The 27,485-nt window shown below is 36.6% G+C and overlaps 1 protein-coding gene across 1 annotated transcript; it reads left to right on the top strand.

Moving 5' to 3' along the window:
- The first annotated feature begins 420 nt into the window (after positions 1-420).
- Positions 421-11,264, top strand: LOC131929090 (rab5 GDP/GTP exchange factor). The gene is made up of 8 exons (XM_059285283.1): positions 421-492; positions 5,111-5,483; positions 5,977-6,095; positions 6,288-6,412; positions 7,118-7,241; positions 8,039-8,266; positions 8,706-8,962; positions 9,688-11,264. Exons 2-8 carry the CDS (start codon positions 5,275-5,277, stop codon positions 10,279-10,281), a joined length of 1,656 nt encoding a protein of 551 aa, XP_059141266.1. The 5' UTR covers positions 421-492; positions 5,111-5,274; the 3' UTR covers positions 10,282-11,264.
- The last annotated feature ends 16,221 nt before the right edge of the window (positions 11,265-27,485 follow it).

Genomic DNA, 27,485 nt, shown 5'->3' with positions numbered 1-27,485 from the left:
TCAATATACAATAACCATAGTATAGGCTAGGTGATAGAATACATCACTATCTTAGAACACTCTTTATTTGGAAAGTGTCAGAAAGTTTCTTTGTTGCGATCCACATCTCGTACAAAGTTTTATTACTTTTAAAAACAGGCATTTTGTCCGGTATTCCGTAGATTAAATGAAGGAGATATCTAAATATCTTCCTGTGTCTATTAATAGAATTTGTATTGCCAATAAAGAGTTTATTTTAAAAACACCAAATAAAAAGATCTACCTTTCTAAATATTAAATAAATAAACTTTATTCAAATATTTTAATTTATTCTTACTATAATAGAATATAAAGAGAGTGTAATATAACGCCAAGTAATTAATAAAGAAATAAAATAATGTATTGATTACCATTTCTAACTTAAAGAAATCTGGCATACTATTTGGTTTGTTGATATTGATCATGAGACTACTGCTGATGACTTATGTCAACTCACCCCTTGCGATAGTGGAAGTAAGCAAGGAATATTTAAATTATTTATTAGATTTCTATTTCTATATTCTAGATCTAGGCCTATATTATTACAATTTTTTCCTTCCAGATATACAATACACATAATACAATAATTAATGGTTCCTTCTTTATTCTTTATTATAGTAGATGCAGTAGAGTAGAGTTTCAGTTTAGAATTTACTTCAATTTAGAAGTTTAGACTTTAGAGATCTAGATCTAGAAATCTTAGATGTCTTAGATCTTCTCAGTTACACACACAGTTAGGCCTAATGCCCTTGTAATGCCAGTAATGGCTAAGTCTTAAGATAAAACTTAAGTCTTTTTAGTACAGATTATCTGACTGAATCACCCAAGAACAAAACTCAATTCAGTAAATTCAAATTGTGTAAAGTGTAAATTAAACTTAGATTTGAAGTCTTGAGATTCTAGATCTAAAGCTAGCTTAAGATAGATTCTAGATCTAGAGTTTTAGAAAGGGTGTGCGGACTGTCACTGAGACTGAGTGTGTACTTTTTCTTACTTCATACTGTAGGGTGTAGAGTTGGTTGTACTAACTTGTACACTTCACAATCACGCCACTGTACTCAAGTCAGGAAAGTGTACTGACTAGAAATGTTTAGTGCAGGGCAGGCCTGTGTGTGTAATATTAGGCTAATATTATCATTATTTTATTAACTAAAATCTGACTTAATTTAAAGGAATTGAAATTAGCTATTAGACCAGTTACGAGATCGGAACCTATCTAAGCAATCCTTTTTGCGAGAAGTGTATTTAACTAAGTCATATTAAGTTTAATGTTCTATCTCCATAGTTGAGTTGTTTGCATAGGTGTCTTTTTTTTAATAGATCTATATCTTTTCTAGATTTAGGTTTTAAACACGCCAATTATAAACATCGTTGCTCCATTGAACACCCTATCACATTTTCTCATCAGCGTGACACTGTCTATATTGCTGCTCCTATACTGGTGTAATCTGCTTAATATTTTCTTACATTGAAAGAATAGGTTTAGTCCTGAACACACTATCCCGATCAGATTGTATGCAGGGTGCCCTGTCAAAACGGCCCGGGACAAATCGGCCCCGTCAAAACGGCCCCGTTAATACGACCCCGTCAAATCGACTCCCGACAAACAGACCCCGTCAAAATAGCCCCGTCAAAAGGGCCCCGACGTATTGGCTCCCGTCAAATGGGCTCCCGTCATATTGACTTGCGACATATAGGCTCCCGACAAATGGGCTCCCGATATTTAGGCTCCCGACAAATGGACTCCCGACATATTAACCCCTGACAAATAGGCTCAGGACATATTGGCTCCCGACAAAGCGGCTCCCGACATATTGGCTCCCGACATAAGGGCTCAAGACAAATGGGCTCCCGGCAAATGGGCTCACGACATATTGGCTTTTGACAAAATGACTCCCGACATATTGGCTCCAGAAAAATGAATGATATGACCACTCTTGGCATAAAAGTAACCATTGTGTCCTACCTCCAATACCACCATAACCTCTTTTTAATGCCCGAATGAAATTATTTTTACATGAACCAACATTAATTCACAAACAAATCGAGCCCATAACAGCTAAATTCCACCAATTCTAAAGTTTTGATAATGTTTAATTTACAACAGAAAAGATCTGTTGCTTAAAAGCGAGCACAGAAGTGTAAATGTATGATATACATGATGTTAACATGATAACAGCATTTTGTTTTGATAACCTACAAGCACACTGGCGTAGCGAGGTCGGGTGTCACACGGTGCGGCACTTAATGGTGTCACCCCCCCCCCAGAGGCGTTGCGACCCTTCCCGGGGACAAACTTTCAAGTTTTCGATTTGCACCCCCCCCCCCAAACTTTCGATTTGCACCCCCACCCCCTCAACTTTTTCTCTATATATTTTGCTATTTTTTGCCTTGGTGTCACCCCCTAAATGATTTCACCCGGTGCGGTCCGCACCCCCCCCCCCCCGCCCCCCCCCCCCCTCGCTACGCCCCTGTACAAGCATATTGCAGTTAGGAAGGTACAGCGTGGACCCTTCTCCCCACACAATGAGTTGGAACAGCATATAACCGACTTAATTATGGATGTCATAGATAGATGACCCTTAAATTAAAACATACTATCTTTTATAATCGATAAACTAATATAAAAATAAGGCCTGCTGAACAGGAGATACATACGTTGTATTACATAAGAGTGTTGGATAAGCTAACTCTAAAGAATATTGATGAAGGGGTCCCAATGGCAGGTGTCATATTCAATGAGACCGCTTTGCCGGGAGACTTAGTCTCTACAGAAACGGTATTGTCAGTGCAGTGGCGTAGCTAGGATTTTTGGGCCCCTATGCAAAAATTATCAGTGGGCCCCTTCGTCAGCCGTTAGGCCAGTGGCGTCGCTAGGTCGGGTCTTACCCGGTGCGCTCTTCGTATTGTCACCCCCTCCCAGGAAACAAAGCATATATATATATATATATATATATATATATATATATATATATATATATATATATATATATATATATATATATATGTGTGTGTGTGTGTGTCGGCCTACATAGGCCTAAAATTTATATATAGGCCACATACTGGTACACGTACGTGTTTAAGCTTTAATCACTGCTGACTTAATAGTAACGATGTTTATCTACAGTCTGTTTATAATACAGTTGGATGTAGCATTGTTTTCTTTATAGTTTACGTTTACGTCGTGGTGTCACACCCCCCCCCCCCCTCTTGATATAATTTTCGATTTGTACTTAGAAGACTATTTAACTTTAACTAATGGATCTGGAAAACGGCATTTCATTCTATAAATTTTACAATTTTTTGCCTTTGGTGTCACCCCCCCCCCACCTAAATGGTGTCACCCGTTGCGGTCCGTACCCCCCGCCTCGCCTTCGCTACGCCTCTGCGTTAGGCTACAGAGGAGTTAAACGAAGAGATCAACTTCTACTTACGATGGATAGTTTTTAATATATAAATATTCTGAAGGCAACATTTTGTATTTTATATGTCCTGATTATGTATTTATACTATATTATTATGCTTGCCTACTACTGCTAAAAAGTTTATTTATAGGCTGATTCTCTCAATGTCTTGCACGACAAAGTGATATAGCCTGTAGTGTTATTATAACGATTGGGCTCTGTTTGACCCACAAACACTGAATCCCACTGCCGAAACGGTGGGGGGGGGGGGGCTTTTTGGAACTTTTAACCTTTTTCTTTTTTTAAAATTATTTATATGTAACAAATATTAAAATTCCATTGTAAAAGTTTTAATTTTTTATGAGGGAAAAGGGCCCCTATGTGCCTTGGGCCCCCATGCCTTGCTTACGCTAGCTTTACGGTAGCTACGCCACTGTGTCAGTGGTCCTTTTGTCTGGAGCCAAATTGACAGGAGCCTATTTGTCGGGAGTCGTAATGACGGGGGCCGTTTTGTGGAGAAACTAAATGGCGGGAGCCTATTTGTCGGTAGTCGTAATGACGGGGGCCGTTTTGTGGAAAAAACTAAATGACGGGAGACTATATGTCGGGAGCCAAAATGACAGGAGCCTATTTGTCAGGAGCCTTATTGACTGGAGCCCTTTTGTCGGGAGGCTATATAACGGGAGCCTATTTGTCGGTAGCCTAAATGACGGTAGCCTATTTGTCGGGAGCCTATATGACGGGGTCCATATGTCGCTGGCCCTTTTGACGCCGATTTGACGGGGTCGTTTTGACGGGGTCGTTTTGTCGGGGTCGCTTTGACGGGGCCGTTTCGTCATTGGCCGAATTGACGCCGCACGGTATGCAGAGGTTACAGAAACAGGTGAACTCTATTTCACCTGCCCCATTGACCGCTTGATTGAAAGGGTATATTTAATTCCACCCTGCCTTACTTAATCTTGTGAGGCCCATATGAAGTAAAGAGTTGCAACTCACTTGCTTCTGTGCAGGTTTCTTCAGTAGGGGTTGCAGCCTTTGCTTCAATTTCTATAACCTCCTCCACATTTCTTATTCCCTGTCTGGCGCCTACATGGCAATATATGATATATCCTTCAATGTTACTCAGTTTGCCCTATTGAGAACTAGTATCAACACTTTGAATTACTCAACCCATGTAAAATGCTCTTTAGTGTTGATATTACTTATTAATTGAAAATGGCTCACACAACTTTAGCCCCTGGTGCAATATTAGTGCCACTTGGGCTATGAAATAAAATGCTACCTTCAAATTTTGTGTGTTTTCTTTTGCTTTAAATTGTTTAAATGTAGTTTAGCTGATGGGCAATTTGAAAAAGAAAATTAAGACTTGGCCATTTTAAAACCTAATTTAGATTGTGTTATCTTTTGCTGGAGATTATTCAAAAGTATTTCTTTAATTTAAATTATTCTCTTATCTCCAAGAGATGTTAATTACATTGTTAAACTAAGTTTATGTAGTTATGCAATTAAGTGTGCTTGTTTTGTTTTAGAATAATGTAGCAGTCTTCTCCTTCCTTGAACTATAGACACAGGGTTATTTATGTTAAATTAGGCAACTTATTTATAGGTGTTGTGCTTTACTTCCTTGTTGTGCATTATTCTTTTATTTTATGCTGCTTTTTTTTACTACTTTTTTATTTTATTTGCAGGTCTAATCCAACACCAAATAAAATGCAGTCTTTTTTAAGTAGCTGAATTTAAACACTCTCTGCAAAACTGAGATGCAGAAAATATGCTTAAAGTAGAATCGCAGAAAATTATCTAAATAATTTTGGTGTAGCGGGTAAAAAAAAAGTCTGTTCAACTTGGCATCATGCTGGCAACAAATGGACAGAACAAAAAGAAAACATTCCACTTGGATGAAACAGACCTGCTCTGTAAAAATGGATGTGGGTTTTATGGTAATCCGGCATGGCAGGGTTTCTGTAGTAAGTGCTACAGGGAAGTCTATCAGACAGCCCGGCAGGCACAGATGCAGCACGATGCTGCTAAAGAAGCTGCACAATCTACCATCATTAAAAAGTAAGTTTTTACACATACACATATATAAAACAAACTATTTCGTTATGCATGTTAGTACAGAGAAAAAGAGCTAAGGAGTGTATAGTCTTTAGAAGATATATTAAATTGTATTTATCATGCTTTTAATTTTATTAACAAACTAAAAAATAAAATATTATTTGGCTTTTAATTGTCATTGCGATAAAGTAAATTATGTCATCATCATATAAGCATTTTTTTTTAGATTGTCTTCCTTTATTACATCTGTTGTATTTACCTTTAATTATTTTTATGTTTAGATTGAGTCTTGGGTTAATTAATTATTATGCAGCTAAGCATTGCTACTTTTAGCCCTGATATACTTTTTAAAATTCCTATTTATTTTTATGGTTGTAGGAACTATAGGCCTACCCACTTTAAAATTAAATGCATTGAAAGAAAGCAAATGTAAAATGCATGTAGATATTTAGATAACAATTTAGGGCTAAAATTTCTACATTGTATATTCACTCAGGGTTCCTGGTCTAGCTGATGTCAGGGCATCATTTTCTCGATTTGAAGAGAAGAAAACTCAGCAGGTCAATAAGCGAAGCAACACATTTAAATCTTTTTTAAGAAAAACTCCAAATAAAGGTAGGGTTTTTAATCAGATCTGTTTTACTAACTTTCAATCTTATTTTTAAATAAGTCTGGTACCCCACAGAAAATCAACCACTTTTAAAACATCTTATAAAAAACTCTACGTTGTGACTTATGCCCTAAAGAAAATCAACCACTTTTAAAACATCTTATAAAAAACTCTACGTTGTGACTTATGCCCTACAGAAAATCAACCGCTTGTGAAAGAGCCGAGGCGCATCAGTGCTGAAAGCCAGAAAATTGGTGGTGAATTTGCTGAGTTTTTGAAATCTATGAAGAGAAAGCCAGCAGCATTGGAAATCTCTAAACTGGTTAGGCTTGCATATTTTTTTAAATAGGATAGTCACTGTCTTGTGTTTTTGGGATTGTGGGGTCTAGTGTTTCCCATCTGTATGGCTAAGCTTTATCTTTTCAAATATTGGGCAGGCATCAAAGTAGATCAATTATACTTTACTTGCTGCAAAAAAGGTCTGGTTTTGAATGTTTGTGCAGTTGTACAATAGAGGGTTACTTGTGTAATAAAATAAGATTGTTTAACTAAAGAAACAGTGGAAAAATTACCCTTTCGAACCTAATGGCCCATGGGAAAAATGAAGTTGAGTTCACCCATTTCTGATACCAATGCATATGAAGGGATAGTGTGGTCACAGTGTGTTCATCATTCCTTTGTGGCCCCTGGGGAGCAAAGGGCTGCAACTAGACATTTCCAGCGGACTCGGTTTTGGGCTGCTCCCTTAATCTGTGCCCATGTGAACCCACCTGTTTTCCCCTTTTCTTCAACCGTCCTTTTCCATGTTTTCTTTGGCCTGCCCACTTTCCTTTTTCCCTGGGGATTCCAGTCCATAGCATGTTTTGCAATATTTTCTTTTTCTCTTCTTAACGTGTGTTCAATCCATCCCCATTTACTGGCTGTTGCTTTAAAATTTGCCACAGGTTTTTGTTTGATATTTTGCGTTAGCTACATTAAAAACAGGCAGGTTGTAAATTGTATTTATAAAGTTTTAAAAATATTTTAGGTGCGTGGGTTTATTGAACGGGTGCAGCATCATCAGGATGTGTCTGTAGATGATTTGTCAGAAATGGTGCAAGACTTCTATACAAGCTTGTCGGAAAAGTTAAATTGCCTACCAGTGTTCAAAGGTAAGTGTGATGATACTTATGATGAATAATTCTCATGTTGCCAAGATGCTGTGAGAAATCCCTTAGTAATATATAATCGTATGGGGATCTTCTTTTGCTTTAAATTAACCTTGGCATTTGACACTTATTAAATGGAGCTACTAATGAAATAAATGGAGTCTTGTTTAAATAGTACAATTAAATTACAATGTTTATTCTTTACAATTACACACTTCATAAACAATGAAAATAATAACACATTAGCTATTCAGCTTCAAGATTAGAAATTATTACTAATAATTATTCCCTAAACTAAGCTTATCCTCTAATTTCAGTGAGTCTAATCACATGTTTTCTAACCCTAACCAATGCCCACATTCTCATTGGTTGGTTCAAGCTGACCTAGTTACTGCATCACTTTTCCCATTGACATTCTGTTGTATAGAGTTTTATTATGTAACATTACATCCAATCCACCCTTTAACTACAAATTGGCTTTTCCATCTAGTATATCAGTTACTTTTCATCCACACCTTTTATAAGAGTTCATCGTATTGTATTTTGTGTAAATAAGTTGGCTCTGTTCTTGATTACCATATCATTGTATGATTCACTTATATAAAAAAAAAATCATCCTTTAGATAAATCAACTGAATACTTGGGTTTCCCCAACCGATGTAATTCTTTATAATTCCCTACCCCCATTTGTTAGTTTAACGGCACAGCACAATATTACCTTTTGTAAATGACTTTGGTATATTAATTTCAATAGATGTAAAAAGCATTCTGCCTAACGTAAATATTGTGGATTTTTTCAGGCTTTTCCCCTGATGTGATAGACAAGGTAATGGACTTCACTGAGCGTTACATTTTGACCAGGTTATACCCCACAATTTTCTGCCACCACACTACCAATGATGAGGAGAGAGACTTAGCCATCCAGAACCGGATTAGGAGCCTCCACTGGATAACAGCAGCCCAGTTGGACACACTCATCAATGAAAATGACCCGGCTATTAGATATGAACTGGACAGTGCAATAACAGGTGCCGTTTTAAAATACCATCAAACCATTTTATTTGCTTAGTGCTTGGTCTCTGCTGCTGAATTTCCTTGTTTTTTTTTTAACAGTATAAAAGCTCACACTTACAAGATTATGTATTAACTAATGAATTATATGAATGTAGTAGTTGAAAGTGATAGCCTAAGAATACTAGATGTCCCAAAGCCACCTTGATTGCTATGAAGGTTACCTGATATGTAAAATGTGTTAAATTTAACATACCAAAATCGTTACTCCAACTTTATTAAATAGTTTTAAAAGTTATAGGCAATATTTATTTTTTATAAACCTGGCAACCTAATATTTAATGTTAATATGAGTTTAAAAGACTGATATAAGTTAATAAGCAAAGATATTGGTAGTTTTTAAATCCTATAAACGTATGGTTTCTTGAGATCACATTTTCTGCATTACACTTACAGACATCATAGAACTTGATTCAAAACGAGCTACCCAAGACAAGCTCCAGTGCATTGTAAGCTGCAGCAAGCATATCTTTGAGGTGCTGCGCCAGTCCAAGCAAGGCCCTGCAAGTGCTGATGAGTTTCTACCAGCTTTGATCTACATAGTGTTGAAGGCCAACCCTCCCCTACTGCAGTCAAACATCCAGTACATCACACGCTTTGCAAACCCAACACGGCTTATGAGTGGGGAGGAGGGATATTATTTCACAAATTTGGTAAGCAAAATACTTAATTTTCTGTGATGAAAGAAACACGAAGTAGAGTTGTCAATTTATTCCTTAGTCACATTAGGCTGTGGTGAATCCTAAACACTAACCTGACATTGCAGTATAAGTGCTTCTTACTCAGATTTCAACTCTTATCAGATCTACTAACCCAAATGTCATGAGTCCGTAGGATTTTTCTTGAGTTCACTAATCTCTGATGGGGATCTGACTCAAATCAGAGAAAGCAAAAACAGTGGGGCATGGTGCTGACAACGCAATCTATATATGTTGAGACCAGCTAAACAAATAATTTCACTTCTGATGGCAAATATGTTTTCTGTTCTGAAAGCGAGCTTAACTTAATTAAGTTTGGATCATATGTTATTTTTCGCTATGCAGATTGTTAGAATCTGTTCTTTAAAAATGGTTTACAAATATAAGTTTTGTTGCCTTGTTTTGTTTTTAATTCTAAGATTTGAGAACATGACTTACTGTTTAAGAGTCCTTGCTGGTGTTAAATATACTGTACTTCAAATTTAATGAGAAATTCATGATTTTGAGATGAGTTATTTTAAACATGTAACTTTTTTTTATGATAGTCTAAGTATATCTTTAAACTTAGGATTGAAGTCAAGTGTAAGATTGTAAAAATGTAATGAGTGTAGATTTACAAAATGCTAATTTCTTTATTTAAAATCCTTAACCTAATTTTTTCAACTTCTTAAATTTTTCAGTGCTGTGCAGTGTCTTTTGTGGAGGGCATCAATGCAGAATCTCTTAACATCAGCAGTACAGACTTCGACCGCTACATGTCGGGTGAGGCTGTGCCACCTGGGTCAGGCAACGAGCACCTGTGCAGAGGTCTGCAACTGATGCATGAGAACCTGAGGGAACTCGGGGAACTCCGTCAGCGACAGGAGAAAGTTATGGCAGAGGCTCTGCAGCTTCTAGCGGATATGAATGAGTTCAAAGAAAACTTTGTCACACAAATTGAGCAAACTAAACAAAAGACCCCTCTCACTATACGGCCACGTAAAGTGAAAGTAGATCCAGATGCTGAATTTTCAGGAACCAACAGCAATCTTCCTTCACCTTTAACCCCACTGAGAGTACATCTGGATGGCACCATTGTTCAACCAGGGGAGAAGCAAAGGGATGACTTGTCAAAAGATGGACAAGAGATGGACACGGGAGAGGATGGCATTTGTGTGAATTCTGTGTTGTCATCACATAACAGCAGTGCAATAGACAATAACTGTGATATTGATGATATGCTACTGGGTGACGAATCTGTCAGCACCAATGATTCTACTTTGGTTGTTGAGTGATTAATTGGCATTTTTTAATTAAATGGCTACTTTACTCCATTGACTTAAACTAATTAGATTTAGATCTAGTGAGAAATCGGCAACTTAGCATCCAAATATTTCCACAGCTTTCAGAAATTATTTTTTTATCGTTAAAATTTTATTTATTCTTTTCAGAATACTCATGCTTTTGTCTTGTATAGAAAATTTGCTGGTACTTCTCTGTTCCTTCTAAATTTATGTACATTGCTCTAATCCTTCTCAAAGGTTAGTTAAAAATGGGTCTTGGAAATTTTACAAGTAAATACTATGTAGTTTTGTGTACTTATTTAAATTGTGATGAGAGAGAGGAATAAAACAAGCGTGTTGTATTGGTTTGAAGATGAGGATGGATATTTTTTTAAGATGGTGCAGATATTTCTTTTTATATGATTAAATGATTTCAGACAGAAAATACAAAGGTCTTTGAGTTTTTCATGTTTTAATTTGTGTGAAGTTTTTATTTTCACCATTTATTAAAGAGTGGTAGATTTATTGGCATGTTATTTCTAAAAGTAAAAGGTGTAAATAAAACATTTGGGCTTTGTATTGTAACATATTTGAAGGGAATGTGTTCTTGTTTGACTATTACTTTCACTTTTTTTTTGCACTCAATGCAAATGTGGTGGTGTCATGTTTTTTTTTTAAATATACCATGTATTAATGATTAATGTATGGTTCATCTTAAGTATCATAGAAATGTTATTTTCTTTTTTTGCTTGTATATGGTTAGCTTTTTTTTAAAGCTTAATTTCCAGACAAATGTATTGAATGAGGTTGCCTAGATTAGATTTATATACGACTGATAAAGCTTTTCAGAAATATATTGACAATACTGAGACCTGATTTTTTTGTACATTTTAGTCTAAGATTCCAAACAAAACCTCATAGCAACATTGGTTCATGTTCATATTTGTTTTTTACATTAAAAAAAAAATCATCATACAAAATAACAATGCTTGGTTCATATTTTTTAATAGCTTATTAAACAAATATTGTGCATGATAAGACATTTCAGTAACACAATATGCAAAAATGCATATGGTGTCTACAGAAATGCAACACATCCATAGAAAAGGTGGAAATAAGGAATTTCAAATATTACTAAAAGTAATTAAAAAATATCATCAAAAACATACAGCTAGACTTACACTTAGTAGCTATAAATTAGGTTTGGGAAATATTACTTTAATTTCTTTGGTTACTCAATGCTGGTTTGGAATTTTGAAAAGTTTCAAATGTTGTCTATCAAACAATTTCTAGGTAAATTGCCATATTTAAATTATTAATTTATTGTTTTTCTACATTTGGTTAACAGATGTAGGACCGAAATTTGTACCCAATTATATGCAAGATTACTTGCTAAGCAAGCATATATGAACCCAACAACTGTATATTAAAAATGCACACAACTTAAACTAATTTATATAATCTAAGAATATAGAGATAAAACAAAAATTAGGTAGTATGTATATTTAATTTTTTATTTGCATAACAAAAATTAGTGGTATTATGTTCAAACAGAATCATGGGTTGTTTAAGAAAAAGAATATAACATGAACACAAATTTGTAAAAATACATTGATAAAAAATAAAACATGTAATAATGAGCTGATTACATTTTAGATGGAAAACAAATGTACAACATTCACATATCAGTAATTTTAATATTAAATAATGCATTTCTTTTTAATCAAAGTAGTTACAAATGAACAACAAAGTAACCCAGGCCTTCTAACCTTAAATCAAATGTACCATTATTTTACAGTGCAATGGAAAAACATTGCGAAAATATTTGATTAATAAGAAAAACTATCTTAATAAATATTTTCTTCTTCAAATATTTTATAAAATTTTTAACTTGAAGACAATTCTTAGATTTAAAAAAATAACAACTGTACTTTTTGTGCTTACAAGCACATTTAGTCAAGGAAATGTTCTCAGTAAATTGGAGGAGAGAACTGTGTCATTAAGTCAAAAGACAGGGCTAAACAAGTCTTTTTTTAGTCAGGTTTTTAAGTGAGATATTTGTGAATATTTGCTAGGTGTATGGGAAATGTGAATGTACCAAGAGTATGTCTATTTATAATGAACCTCTATTTATAATGAACCTGCTAAATATTGTCAAATTAAGTGTTACGATCACTGCAGTATTACAGCCTGTGTACATTTTGATGTCATGAAAATCAGAGGCAATGTATGCAAGAGCAATCTGGATACAGGTTAATATGGCTCCACAGTTTATTGTAACTGCCTGAAAAAGCTGCAATTAATGCACATACAGAATTCCCAACAATTAAAGGGTGCTTTTTTTCATTTTAGCCAAAATATTTAGCAAAAGCTACCTAAATTGGGTTTGTTAGTTCTTTATGGATAGGATTTGCTGGTGTAGAAAATCAGCAATTCTCCCAAGTGCAGAGATTTAGAAGCTTTTAATAAAATAGATAACATGCCATTAAACACAATGGCACTGGTAAGATGGTTTGATAAGACTTTTGTATGAGGTCAAGTGAGATTGTTAAATAGAAGAGTGGTGTGGGTTCCACCCCTTTCCACATGAGTTTGGTCTGTGCATGCAAATCTTAATGGTTTTCCAAGGACCCAAAATATAGTTGAGGTGTGGTGTTGTGATGCATGTTTCAGGTAGAGTAAATGTTGGTGTGAAGGGTATATTGAACGCATTAGAAGTATGATGCAGTTTTGAAGATAGTGACAGTTTTGGGTAGGAACTTGGCTGCTAGGAGTTTGTGTGTGAGTTAGTCTTATCTTGATCATCATGGTGAAAGGAAGTATGCTGACCAGTGTGACTCAAGTTGGGAGATTGATTCATGAGTTGTGATTGTAGATGAAGAATATAAGCAATTCTAGTACCAGAATAAAGGAGAAGGAATTATTGAGTTCATCTATGAATCTCATCTAGTCATCTGGATGTGAAATAGCCTAATGGTTGCTTAAGGTTGTAACCTCAATCTGGTAGTGGTATTTCATAGCATCGATCAAGTGACTCAAACCTCTCGCATAGCACGACACATATGAGCAGTCGTAACTGGTGGAAGGTAATTGTAAGAAAAGAACTCTATGGAACCTTTTGTTTGCTTGTAATAAAATTCAGGAACAAAGGAAGAGTTGAAGCTGATAATATGAAGTATGAAGGCAATAATATTTGGAGAACCTCTCAAGAATGAAAGAAACATACAGAAAGAAGACGGGCTAACAACAGTTATTGTTGTGTGCAACAACAGAGCAACACTAGAACTTATAAAATGGAGTTTATTGTTATAGAAAACTTGTCGGCTTTATGTCCAGTCAGCCTATCCTCCTATCAGCATTTTGTCCTACACCCAGTGGCTACAGCTGCTCAAAGGAATGCTGAAAAAAAACCCCACTGCTCTACAACCTGACTGGAAGCAAGATTTTTGTGAACAAAAGCAATTTTAAAGCCATATGATAGTCAAACCGGTTTTATCATCAAGTATTTATTATCATTAAGTTAATATTCTAAAGTGCAAAAAATACCCAAGAAATCATATAGTGACTGTTGATCAACTGAAATTGTCAACCCTGTACCCCACATCATGCAACACTTAGAGAGTGGTTAATAAAGGCATAACAGTGAATGTAAAAAATCTAAACACTAATTATTACATTTATATAAGTGACATAGCAGTATTAGAATCAAAGAGTAGCACGGAACAGAGATGCCATCTCACAGTCTAATGAATGGGCAATCATAGGGCAGCATGTCTTTTAGAACAACAAAAAAAAAGGGTTGAAAACAATCCCGCCAATTACTTCTGAGAAATGGTCATGCTCTATTCGCCATGGCGTGATGAAGTCAAAGAAATCGAGGAGGGAAACTGTGAGGCAATCTTCGTCGAGAAAAAAATTGTCATCGATGCCAACTACAAAAATTACAACAAGATCGGTGAAGACTTGAACCAGATTTACATCGACATTCAAGCGGAGCGCGATCAAGAAGAAAATGCGAATGCCGAATAACTATTCTCAATGAAAATGGCCAAGCCATCAAGCCTGATGTGAATTATTACGACTATGATGACACAGTTATTGTTCCTGATTTGCTAAACGAGCTTGGACAAGACGTCGCAGTAGGCGAGGAAGTCAAACGCTACAAAGTGCCAGGAATGCTCTCCAACGATGATTACAACAAGCTTATCGATTTGCTCAACACTCATCAACATAACTATCACCAGCATTTGTTAAGTTGTCTCAAAAATGGCAATCTTCCCTTCTATCACTTTATCAGCGGCGGCGCAGGTGTAGGCAAAAGCAAGCTGATTGAAGCCATCTATCAGACGGTGACTCGCCACTATTGCGGTGAAGCTGGTTCAGCTGAATCTATAAAGGTATCCGACGGGCAAGGATCCCAAAGAAACATCAGCAATTAAGGCAAAGGCCGAGTTTCACATTACTGGAAAGGACAAAGGCAAAAGAGTCAAGAAGCCGAAGCCTGTAAAAGATATGGCAGCTCTACCGACAACAAATTACTTCACGGTGGGTGTTAAGTATATGGTGACATCTAATATTGATACGCAAGATGGCTTGTTCAATGGTGCAACGGGTGTTCTTCGCCACCTCGAGATCAAAGACCATCACCTGAGAACCATTTGGTTCGAATTTGCCAACCTGGAAGTCGGTGCGACTGCAAGATCAAAGCGTGGAAGAGTTTTTATGTAGACTAAGGTTAAGATTTAACCACCGTGGGTTTCACCAAGGTTGCACTGACCAGATTAGTTAGAGAAGCCTAGAAGGGTAGATAGATTAGTTATCCCCACCCCTAGCAGGGCTTACATTAAGAATAAAGATTTTAGCTTAAAAACTTTACAAAATGTTTATTCTGGTGACACACGTAAATGTATTTTTTGTAACGTGTGGCTTATCCGTACAATCCATACTAGACATTGCTAGTGTGTACGAACCTCTACCTGAGGCCTATCTTGTATAAGCGTGACGTTTTTCTCAGCAAGGTGGACCCGACCTATGAACAGTTCACTATCCATGGTCCTCGCATGTTAACTCTGCACCGTGGCTTTATTAGATTAGACTGGGGTCTATCGACTTTTAGTTATCCGTAGTCTGACCGGTCAAGTAAGCATCCGTCGTGTCAATCTAGGCTTGCCTAGTGTGCTCGTTTCGTCTTGCACCACTGCTGGTGCCGCTGCTTGACTTGTCGTGGGTACCTGTCTCTATCTCTGGACCAGAGGATTGTTTGTAAAGTCACACCATGGATAGCTCAAGTGCAGAAGTCGCGTAGTTGTTATAAAAATTGCTTACTGTTACGGGTCACAACAACTAAGCGAAAAACTTGTGTTAAGCTCAGAGGACAAATCGTAAAGTTTCTGCTGTGAATATTTCTAATGTTATTGATATTGTTTCTAAAAATATTTTTCATTATGTCTTTAAAGATTTTCCTTCTACTCAAACCTGTTTTAATATGCTAGCGGAGGGGTATATTATTCATAATTTTCAAGTAGCTGAAGCTGTTATACAATCAAATTCATGTACATTACATAGTGATGGGACATCCGGAGACCACAAGAAGATTGTTGGTCATCAATTAACTTTAGATTCTAATGAATCATACATAATGAATCAGTAGCTTAAGAAGATGCTAATACTCTTTTAGATGTAGCCATAAATTGTTTTAAGAATTTAGCTGTTAATTATGATTGTTTTGAATGAAAGTACATGTAATGAAACTTATAAACAATTGTTAAAAATAACTAGTTTGATGTGTAATAACGCAACAACGAAATCGTTTAATAAAAAATTTGAAGATTTTCTTAAAACTCAGCTTGGTGAGTCTACTGTTGTACATTTTTTATTTTGTAATGCTTATTTTTTTATTAGGACTTTTGACACTCTTGTCAAGTGGCAATTAAATCTGTAGAGTTAAATATAAAACAAAGTCAGGGGGGTAGTTTAGGGAGGGATAAAGACAATAGATTTAAATCAGGGGTCTCCAAACTTTTCAGCCCAAGGGCCGCATTAACTATCAAATATCAGTTCAGGGGCCAGAGTTTCTTTAAGGCATCTCTTCAGGGTCGTGGCGCCTCCCCCCCTCCCCCTGAAGAACGTCTACCACCTCTCACCCCCCCCCCCCCAACGAAATATAATTTAAATAGAAATATATACCAATTTCAAGTGTCCACCCCACCCCCCACCCGAGGTCCACGTTTGTTCTCAAATTGTTCTTAACGTATTTCATTCTTGAAAATGTTTGTTCACACAGGTATGATGTTCGAAAATTTGAAAGGTACTTTGATGCAAAAGTTTTAATGTAAGGAAAGTCTTCCTTGTGCAAAAACGTATGAAAACCCATCCGCCCTTCTTTGAACGTGTCTCTAAGGAAGTCATTTTCTTGCAATTCAATGACCTCCAGTTGCAGTTCATCTTTGCAACTGGCCACATTTGCTTCAAATGGGCTTTGAAACAGTCTCACCTCTTCTGCCGTTTTAGGTTCAGAAAATTTAAATAACTTGTTATGTCTGCAGCAGAGGCAAATTTCTATACCAACTCTTCTTCAGACAATAATGGCTGTGACTTGCCTTTACTATCAGGAAGTCACCTGTTTCTTTTCTTAGATACTCTGCTCAGAATTTTCTCGCAAAATTAGCAATCTTATTGATGTGAAATATGGTAAATCATGCGGTTTTGTGTTTGTCTATGAACTATCTATGGTTAGCTATCCTCTTCGGTAACAGTGTCATACATTATATGTAGGGAAGCCAGCTCTTGTGGTATGTTCAGGTCTTCATCCACACCTCTAATGAACACAAGAAGTTGAGAGGTGGAACAGCTGCCCAGCGACTCATCCATTGCAACTGAAAAATGGCGAAACTTATTTGAATTTTTCACTATTAGAGTCATGATGTTTTCAACAATGTCTGCAACACGGCGAGTAATTGTATTTGCACTCAAAGCTACATTTTCAAATTGTTTTGAATTGTCTGTGCAAAGCTCCTCAGCCACCTCCAACAAACATTTATTCAGTGGACAAAAAGATCGTCGCGGGCCGGATAAAATAACCTCGCGGGCCGCATCCGGCCCGCGGGCCGTAGTTTGGAGACCCCTGATTTAAATCATATGCTGCTGTAGCAGAGACTTCTACAAATAGAATAACTAGAACCATTTGTGATGTTTCGGGACCAAGGGGGATCAAAAGAATGGGTGTATGAGCATTTGTTAGAACAAAAGTTTTTCTGCAGCTGAAAATGGTTTGATAGTTCTTGTATGCATTTTCAGCTCGGGTAGCAAGAGGGATATGTTGTGAATGGACTTTAGTGTATTGAATGTTTGAGAGTATGTGTGTGGTGGAATATGTTTAATAAAGATATTGAGGGTTTGAGATTATGTGTGTAGTTGGATTAATAAAAGATTCTGAATGCGTGACAAAGTAAATAAGTATGTGACTTAGAAGAGTATGTGCTGGTTGTTAGGAAAGTAGTTTACGGCAGTCTTTGCCCTGTCTGTCGATGTAGTCGTGTAAAGTTTATGTAATAAAATATGAAAATGAAGAACGCTGTCGTGTCTTATTTCTGTATTGGATCGTTGTACGTTGTTCGTCAACTTTCAGCATTGACCCCATCCAGATACTCACACCATAACAGAGGGTACAAGGGAAGCGACTGGTCGAGTGACAGCAGGTGTGTTGTGAGCAGGAGAAAGGAGTTGTGTATCAATCAATGGACAGGACAATTGAAGGTTGGAGTAAAAAGTGAAGGTTTGTGTGAAGAGAGAAATGATTGGACTTGACTGTCATACCTAGCCTTAGTGAGTTGCTGGTGTATTCCTATATGAGATTCCTGACACCCTCACACCAGTAAATCCCAGTATAAGAAAATCTCTCACTAATTAGTAGTTATGATATTTTGAAGTGGCATTTGTTATAGGTCAGTTGTAGGTTAGATTAGAATATGCTAGAATAGTCAAGAACGTATGGGAGAGGTGTGTTTGAGTTGTTAACTCCGAGGTGTTTAGGTATTCAGACATGCCTACCGTCCCGCCAAAATCGGAACCGTCCCGCTTTTTCACCTAAAAAAGTAATTTGTTCCGTCATTCCGAAATTGACTCAGTTGGTTCAGATTTTTTTGAAAAAAAAATTAATAAAGAGAGGTAATAAAGTAAATTGAAAAAATGTCAGGAAAAAGCGATTACTGGTTAATTTATTCTTTAAAATGTAAGCTGACATTAAGCAGTATTTAAATGTATCCTAGAGACTAGTTATTTAGGACTAGAAGCCTACTAATGTCATTAGAGTAATTTTTAATTAATTATTTTTATTTTTGACTTAGTAAAGTTGCGTCCGCGCGTATGTTCCTCTTTTTGGCTTCAAATTCCTCTTTTTAGGCATGACTGTTCCTACTTTTGGCTGACAGGGGTAGGCATGTCTGGGTATTGTTATCCCAAGAACTCTCTTGTAAAAATAAATTAGATCTATTTCACAGTCAATTAAAAAGTTAAACCCTTCAGCAGGAAAACAGGTTGTCATGGATGATCTGTCATACCATAGCTGTGAGTGATAAAAAAAAAATTGCTACAACGTCCAAAATTATTGATCTAGAAATTTCTAGATGTTCACATTTTCATTTATTAAGTAAAATGTTTTTAATGAAGTGGTTGCACTGTATAAAAAGGCACTGGCCAAGGGAATAGTGCCACTCAAGCATGCCGTCTCAACATTTTTGAATGTGGAAGTTGCAAACTACATGCATGAAGTTTATCTTAGAATGTCGAGTGATGAATTATTGACCAGGTGTCTACAAGGCAAAACACAGAACGTAAACGAAAGTGTTATGATGCATGTTTGACTGGGGAAATCGGTACGCATGATCGATGGTGCGGCTGTATATTGAACGAGTGAATGTGTGACGAGATACGAAAGATAGTGACGTTTTAGGTTAGAGAGTTGGTTGCTATGAGCTTGTGGGTGAGTTAGTAGAATCCTTAGCGTCGGTGTGAAAGGACGTGTGCTGGTTGGCATGACTCAAGTTGAGAAATAGGTTCTAGGAAGATAGATATATGTAGATACAAGAATAAAAGATTCGTACAAGGAGTACTTAGTTCCTCTTATTTCCAAACGTCGTTGATCTGTCTGAACGTAATACAGCCTTAGTGGTTCTCAAGGTTTAATACTCTCTCCCTGGTATTGGAGGAGTTAAATGGTAGTTGGCTGAGTCAAGTGACTCGAACCCTCTCACTGCAGCCCATAAGCGTAACATGGTGGAGCAGTCCAACAACATATACCAGATATAACAAGAGTATAACAGGGCGAAGCAGCTTGAAAGAACGTGATATACGGACTGTTATTCTGAAAACCGTGTGTGAAGATCCTGGCGTGAAAAACCGTGTGGAATACTCGTATCTACCTTTGAAAACCCATCTGGATAAGAGGAATCGGTTGTTGCAGTTTCGAGCTGGGAGGATCAGCTGAAGTATAGACACCGGATAATTAATTTTCTATATCGTGGGAACATATCAGTACAGCACATTCTACTGATAGAACGTACCTCTGGAGCGTACAGCGAATTGTTCAACAACGGACATTTCTCACCAGCTGTTTTCCCATCCTCCGTCAGCCGTGTATGTAACATTGACACAACCTTCAGCAACACGGTACCGAAAAGACGAAATTGAAAACTCAAAGACTTGTTAACCCTCATAAACATTGGATCCGGAATAATCGCGGAACACCTAAGGACATTTGTTGGGAACTACAAGTCAAGGGGATCTGTGTGTCGGGACCAGTGTGTGAATTCATTAATTAAGATAAGTACCACCATTTTTAAATTTTATTAGCACATTTGTGGTAGGTTCATAATTTTATTGTAATAGTTGATCCAGAAGTTGCCAGAGTGTATAGATCTAGATCTGGCATACTCTAGGGAACCAGGATTGTAGCTAACCTGGCTGAAAATAATTGTTCAAAAGAAACAAAAATGAGTGCAGAGCGAACAAAGAAGCTGCGTGAATTGGGCAAAAGTTTAGATTATAGGGGTGAAGAACTAGAAACATGGGTAAGGGAACAATTAAAGTTACTAGAAAAATTATCCCTGATTCCCACTGAATTGGAAGCTTCAAAATTAGAAGTAGAGAAGGCTAAAGCTCAAACTGCAGATCTAGATAGAATTAGAGTGCAGGTTGAGGAGCAAATGAAACTAAACGTAGCAAGAGTCATAACGCAGGTTGAAGAACAGGCTAGAGTAAGCATGGAACAAATGAAATTAGATTACCAAGCAAAACTGGAATCGGGCCAATTAGGAATTACTAAGACAACAATTAACAGAAAGTATCCACTCGTTGATATGGTCCAGGTGTCCCAAACACATTTTTGTGCAGAGGCCAAGGCTTGAAACAGCTGTGGCTATAGGAGTTGGAGAATTTAATATGGGGTCTAGGGCTTCCAAGGAGCTTATGTTAGGCTTGGGGTTATCTGTGGGTATGGAAACTGAAAAATTAGGAAAACATCGGGACAACATGAGAATTTATAAAGCTGATAGTGCCATTAGATTAGGGGTGAAAAGGAGGAGGGAAATAGAGATGCAGATAGAAGGGAATCTGATAGGCTAGTACAGTTAGAGGGTGGGTCCTCATTATTTAGCAGGGTCTTCTAATGATTTTTAGGATAATATTCTGTTTTTTGTCAAATAATTTTAGAAGGGGTGGTTTGTTAAAATATTTTTTTAAAACTGTTCTCTTCCTTTTATTTATGCACATTTGGTTTATTTTGAAGCATATGTTGTATGTTTCCATAAAACAATTACTGAGTTAGTGATGTTATCATCTGTAAACTTCTAGCTGCTGTTTAAAGTCGTTTTTTGCGTTTTTCTCCATTTCGTGTTTTCTGTTATTTTTTAAAACATAATGGTCCATAAAATGAAAAGTATTGCAGCTAAAGTCATGAAATTTGGTGTACTTGTTTTTAGTAGTCTTTTCTTTTAAAGCAATAAATTTTATATTAGATTCTATGCACGTTTTTTTTACTGTACTGGTAATTACAAAGTTCGGCAAATCTCCCTGAATTTGGGGGTACGAGTCGTGTTAATGTGGATAACTAATTTTTTTTTTGAGGAAACATTGACACAAAATTGTCATATTGTTTATTATATCATTGTTTATGTCTGTGCACAGTTTCATTGATTTTTATAAACTATTTTTTTGTTTCTGATTTTTTTTGTAAATTTGTAAAATTGTAACAAAATAACACCTTTTCCTCAATAAAAGTAAAAAAAAATAAAAAAATTTAAAACTAATTTTTTTTTTGTCTTTTAATTGTCATACTGTTAGTGTACATTTCTTATTTGTGGCTGAAATTCAACAATCTTTAAAAAAAAGGGTCTACCTGTGTTGGTATCACCTTAATCAGGGAAAAATTATTTTAGCCCTGCTCTGGTACCATGGGGTCAATATGACCCCAAGCCCTTTTTGGACCAGATTATTTTGAAAACGGCCACGATAAATGACCTCACCTGCCATGTATTTTTTTGTAAGGCCTTCCTAAGTACGGTACACATGTTTGATAGTTTTAAAGTATTACTGATTATTTATTATATATTTTTACTTTCCCTTGGGGTCATATTGACCCCATAGTACCGTCAATGTGATGAAGGTATTTTCTCCCCATTTGCAGATTATACCACGGGCGCAGCATAATAGCATAGCCTCACGAAACAGATTTTCTGCAGATGCAGTTCTACAGTTATTAGATGATCTAAGTGACATAGATAGTGAAAACGAGGACATAGAAAATGATTTGAGCTGGGATGAAAGTGACAATGAACCAAGTAGAGAAGAACCGGATGTCACCAGTGAAGTTAGTGCTAATGAATACGAGTCATCAGAAAATGAATTGGACGATTATGACACTCAAGATATTCTTGGAAAAGACGGTTATGTGCGGTCACAGAAGCCGAAAATTCTCAGAAGAACACCGATGCGAAATATTGTTACACAGAAGCCAGGGCCAAAAGGGAATGGGTGTCATGCAGACACACCATTGAAAGCATTTGATTTATTTTTTGACGATTCCATGATAACAGAGATTGTTACCTGGACCAACCAAAAAATTGAAAATGTGAAAGTCAGCTACATTAAAAACGCTGGATTTTTGTACCAAACCAACGTTGTAGAAATTCGAGCATTTATAGGCATCCTACTCTTCTTGGGTTCCACAAAGAACTCCAAGGAAAGTACTGCAAATATTTGGTCGAAAGATGGTACTGGCAAGCCAATTTGCATATCAGCGATGAGTCAAAAACGGTTTTTGCTGCTTGTGTATTGCCTACGGTTCTACAATTCCACAACAAGGGCCCAGCGAAGAGCTAACGACAAGTTGGCGTGTGTTCGCGACATATTCAGCAAATTTGTCAAAGCTTGTGAAGCAATCTACACCCCAGGAACTGGGTGCACAGTGGATGAATCTCTCCTTGCATTCAGGGGAAGATGTAGTTTCAAGCAATATATACCAAATAAACCAAGTAAATACGGCATCAAGATATATGTATTGGCTGATAGCAAAACGTTTTACTCTGTTTCTTCAAAAATTTATATGGGAGCTGGTACTCATGCACCAGGGATGCAAGCTCCAACCCAAGCAGTCTTGGATTTGGTACCCACGATTTCTGGAACAAACAGAAACATTACTGTTGTGAATGGACTTAAGTGTATGGAGTGAGTTTGAGAGTATGTGTGTTAGTAAAGTTGTAGATGGTTTGAGAGTATGTGTGTAGTGGTGTTAATAGAAGATTATGAATGCGTAAAAAAGGAAATAAAGATGAGATGTAAGAGAGAATGTTTTTGGTTGTTAGGAAGATAGTTGGAAGTCAGTCTTAGTCTTATCGTCGTCTTGTGAGGATGTCTAGAAGTCGTCGTCCCGTCTATCGTCTATGTAGCTGTTGGTATTATATGTAATAAAATATGGAAACATCGTAGCGTCGTTCAATGTTCTCTTCATTGGATCGTCGTCATCTATTGTTCGTCATGTTCAGCATCGACCCGTACCGAAACCACTTCGCAACAATTACAACCGATAACTATTACACATCAATTGATTTGGCCAATGAACTAAAATCCAGAAATCTTACATTGGTTGGCACTATGAAAAAGAACAAAGCTTGCATTCCACTGTCATTTTTTACGAAAGCAGCAGAAGGAACATTTCAATACACATTTGATCATGCAAACGATTACACTCTCTTGTCTATTGTTCCAAAGAAGAACAAGAGAGTTGTATTTCTTTCCACCATGCATTCGCAAAAATCGACTGATGTAGCTACTGGGAAAGAATAAATGTATTTTACAACCAAGAAAAAGGTGGTGTAGACAGCCATGATCAAATGTACAGCTTTTATACCACGGCAAGAAAAACAAATCGTTGGCCAATGAGGGTATGGAATGATTGATAGTGCTGCCTTGAACGCATTTGTTATTTTTTTACTGAAAATGTGCCCAACTTTGGAGAACGTAAGAAAAACAAACGACAGGCATTCTTGAAGAAACTGGCCATCGCTTTGATTACACCACATGCACATCATCGATTGGAAATGAAGCAGACGCCAAAATATGTCAAACAGATCATCCGTACCTGCGGCATTGTGGAGGCACCAACACAAACAGCAAGCACCACACAACCTCATTCAGGACGCAAGAGATGTTATATTTGTCCCAGACCTTGTGAGAAGAAAACCAAACTAGTCTGTAATGAGTGCAATCAGTTTGTGTGTGAAGAACATACCAAGCGAGTTTGCAACCAATGCCAGCAATGACATTTTTCCTACATCGGCTTGATAGAACCGAAATATTGTCTACAAAACATGAATACATATTTGTCCACATGTATTAACACATTGTAGTATCATAATTAAAAATTAATTAATAACCAAAATTAAATAAATGTTATAATAATCTGGTATTACTCTATTTATATAGCCTATTTTTCACCATGGGGTCAAACTGACCCCATGGTACCAAACTGGTAATTTTTTCTAAGGTACCAGAGCAGGGTTAGAGTAAAAAACTGAATTAGAGAAACATTGTTGCCATCTTGAACTTATTAAAGAAGATATTCAAATAAATTTTAAAAAGAGATAAGCTAAAACAAGATAAAATCTAATTAGTCAGACCATGGTTGCACTGACCAGATTAGTTAGAGAAGCCTAGAAGGGTAGATAGATTACTTATCCTGACCCCTACCAGGGCTTACATTAAGAATAAAGATTTTAGCTTAAAAACTTTACAAAATATTTATTCTGATGACACACGTAAATGTAGTTTTTGTGTGATGGTAAAGTTTCTGCAGTGAATATTTCTAATGTTATTGATATTGTTTCTAAAAAGATTTTCCTTCTACTCAAACTTAATTTTCAAGTAGCTGAAGCTGTTATACAATCAAATTCATGTACATTACATAGTGATGGGACATCCGGAGACCACAAGAAGATTGTTGGTCATCAATTAACTTTAGATTCTAATGAATCATACATAATGAATCAGTAGCTTAAGAAGATGCTATTACTCTTTTAGATGTAGCCATAAATTGTTTCAAGAATTTAGCTGTTAATTATGATTGTTTGAATGAAAGTTCATGTAATAAAACTTATAAACAATTGTTAAAAAAACTAGTTTTATCTATAATAAGGCAGCAACAATAAAATCTTTTAATAAAAAAATTGGAAGATTTTCTCTAAACTCAGCTTGGTGAGTCTACTGTTGTACATTTTTTATTTTGTAATGCTTATTTTTTTATTAGGACTTTTGACACTCTTGTCAAGTGGCAATTAAATCTGTAGAGTTAAATATAAAACAAAGTCAGGGGGGTAGTTAGGGAGGGATAAAGACAATAGGTTTAAATCATATGCTGCTGTAGCAGAGACTTCTACAAATAGAATAACTAGAACCATTTGTGGTGTTTCGGGACCAAGGGGGATCAAAAGAATGGGTGTATGAGCATTTGTTAGAAAAAAAGTTTTTCTGCAGCTGAAAATGGTTTGATAGTTCTTGTATGCATTTTCAGCTCGGGTAGCAAGAGGGATATGTTGTGAATGGACTTTAGTGTATTGAATGTTTGAGAGTGTGTGGTGGAATATGTTTAATAAAGATATTGAGGGTTTGAGATTATGTGTGTAGTTGGATTAATAAAAGATTCTGAATGCGTGACAAAGTAAATAAGTATGTGACGGAGAAGAGTATGTGCTGGTTGTTAGGAAAGTAGTTGAAGGCAGTCTTTGCCCTGTCTGTCGTTGATGTAGTCGTGTTAAGTTTATGTAATAAAATATGAAAATGAAGAACGCTGTCGTGTCTTATTTCTGTATTGGATCGTTGTACGTTGTTCGTCAACTTTCAGCATTGACTCCTTCCAGATACTCACACCATAACAGAGGGTACAAGGGAAGCGACTGGTCGAGTGACAGCGGGTGTGTTGTGAGCGGGAGAAAGGAGTTGTGTATCAATGAATGGAGAGGACAATTGAAGGTTGGAGTAAAAAGTGAAGGTTGGTGTGAAGGTTGGTGTGAAGAGAGAAATAATTAAACTTGACTGTCATACCTAGCCTTAATGAGTTGCTGGTGTATTCCTTTACAAGATTCCTGACACCCTCATACCAATAAATCCCAGTATAAGAAAATCTCTAACCAATTAGTAGTTATATTTAGAAGTGGCATTTGTTACAGGTCAGTTGTAGGTTAGATTAGAATATGCTAGAATAGTCAAGAACGTATGGGAGAGGTGTGTTTGAGTTAAGTTAACTACGAGGTATTTAGGTATTGTTATTCCAAGAAAAAAGAATAAATGTGCATAAAAGTGCGGGATATTATTAGTACTTTATAAATTCACATGCGTTTTTTAGATAAATCAGAAATAGCGTAAATTAATACTTCCGGTCACCGGAAATTACTCAAAATTAGATAGAAGGCAGAGAATTAGATCTTTTACTTACATGTGAAATTTCATTTATCTATCTGAAATAGTACTCAAGTTATAGGCTTTCGAAAAATTGAAAGTAGAAAAAGTTCCACTTCCAGTTATCGGAAATCTTTCAAAAGTTTATACGTGTTAGGGGTCATTGTGAGGTCAGAGTAGAATAGTCTCGAACTTAGGGGAGAGTGCGTGTTATGCTCAGCTTTCCATTTCATTTTGGAACCAGGCACAACACAAATTAAAAACAGAATCCACAGTTAATTTATAACATTCAACTATAATCTTCCAACTACAACAGAGAAACTGAACATTGAAACAAAAACATCTGACTACATGCTACCCTAAGTTGACGATATACCACACACTAGAGTTCACACACTTCTAAGGGGAGGCCACTCGCACACACAATCTCTTCGTGCCTACACGCTTTCGTTATGAACATCTAGGCCATGTCACAGTGCGTGTGTCAGTTGAGTTCACCCTACTGTGTAGTAACCCCAGTGTGTTTATGTATTGTTATCCCAAGGTCGAATGCAGGTATAAAAGCGCAAGTGAAAGATTGTGGGACGTCAGCGGGTGAGTTGGTAGCGATTAGGACGAGGGCTACTCTGGAATGTATATATTTGAGACAGAATAAAATTTGTGAACATAGTCACGAAGCGTTGTTTATCTGTAACTAACCTAGACGTAACAACTGGTGACCAGTATGAAACAAGTAGAAGCAAAGACGGGCTAAAACGGCAATCGATGTTAACACCCGTCCGGAATACAACTTCATTAGCCTGACGCTGTCCTGACATTTTCCTGATATTTGCCTGATGCTGTCCTAACGTTTGCCCGAAGCTATAGCTGTTTGGCATAGTATGTAACAACATTGACTTGAGTTGGAAATGGGTTGTGTGATGTTAAAGGTTTGAGATAGGTTTAGGAGTCATAAACCATTGTAGCCAGAGAGCGCAAAGGATAGACTCTAAAATGTTAGGGTGAGGAAAGTTCTTAGATTTGGTTCAAGGCAGCAGAGTGAGAAAGACTTTGCTTTTGGTTACTTACACGAATTTAATGTGCTAGCTCGAAATTGAAGCAGTTCGTATGTTTGGTTAAATTTGAATGTTGTATTTTTAGCGCAATTTCCATTCTGGAGAATTGCGTTTATTAACTTGTCATTTCTGGGAATGGATGGATGGATGAATGAATGAATGGATGAATGTGTGTCCGGGCTTTAAGTCGTATCTCCTCCTCAACGAAGCAATATC

The sequence above is a fragment of the Physella acuta genome, unplaced genomic scaffold (assembly GCF_028476545.2).
Source record: "Physella acuta isolate Inbredline_101_S28 unplaced genomic scaffold, ASM2847654v3 ptg001595l, whole genome shotgun sequence".
Lineage (NCBI taxonomy): Eukaryota > Metazoa > Mollusca > Gastropoda > Physidae > Physella > Physella acuta.
This window is presented reverse-complemented; position numbering and strand designations above follow the sequence as displayed.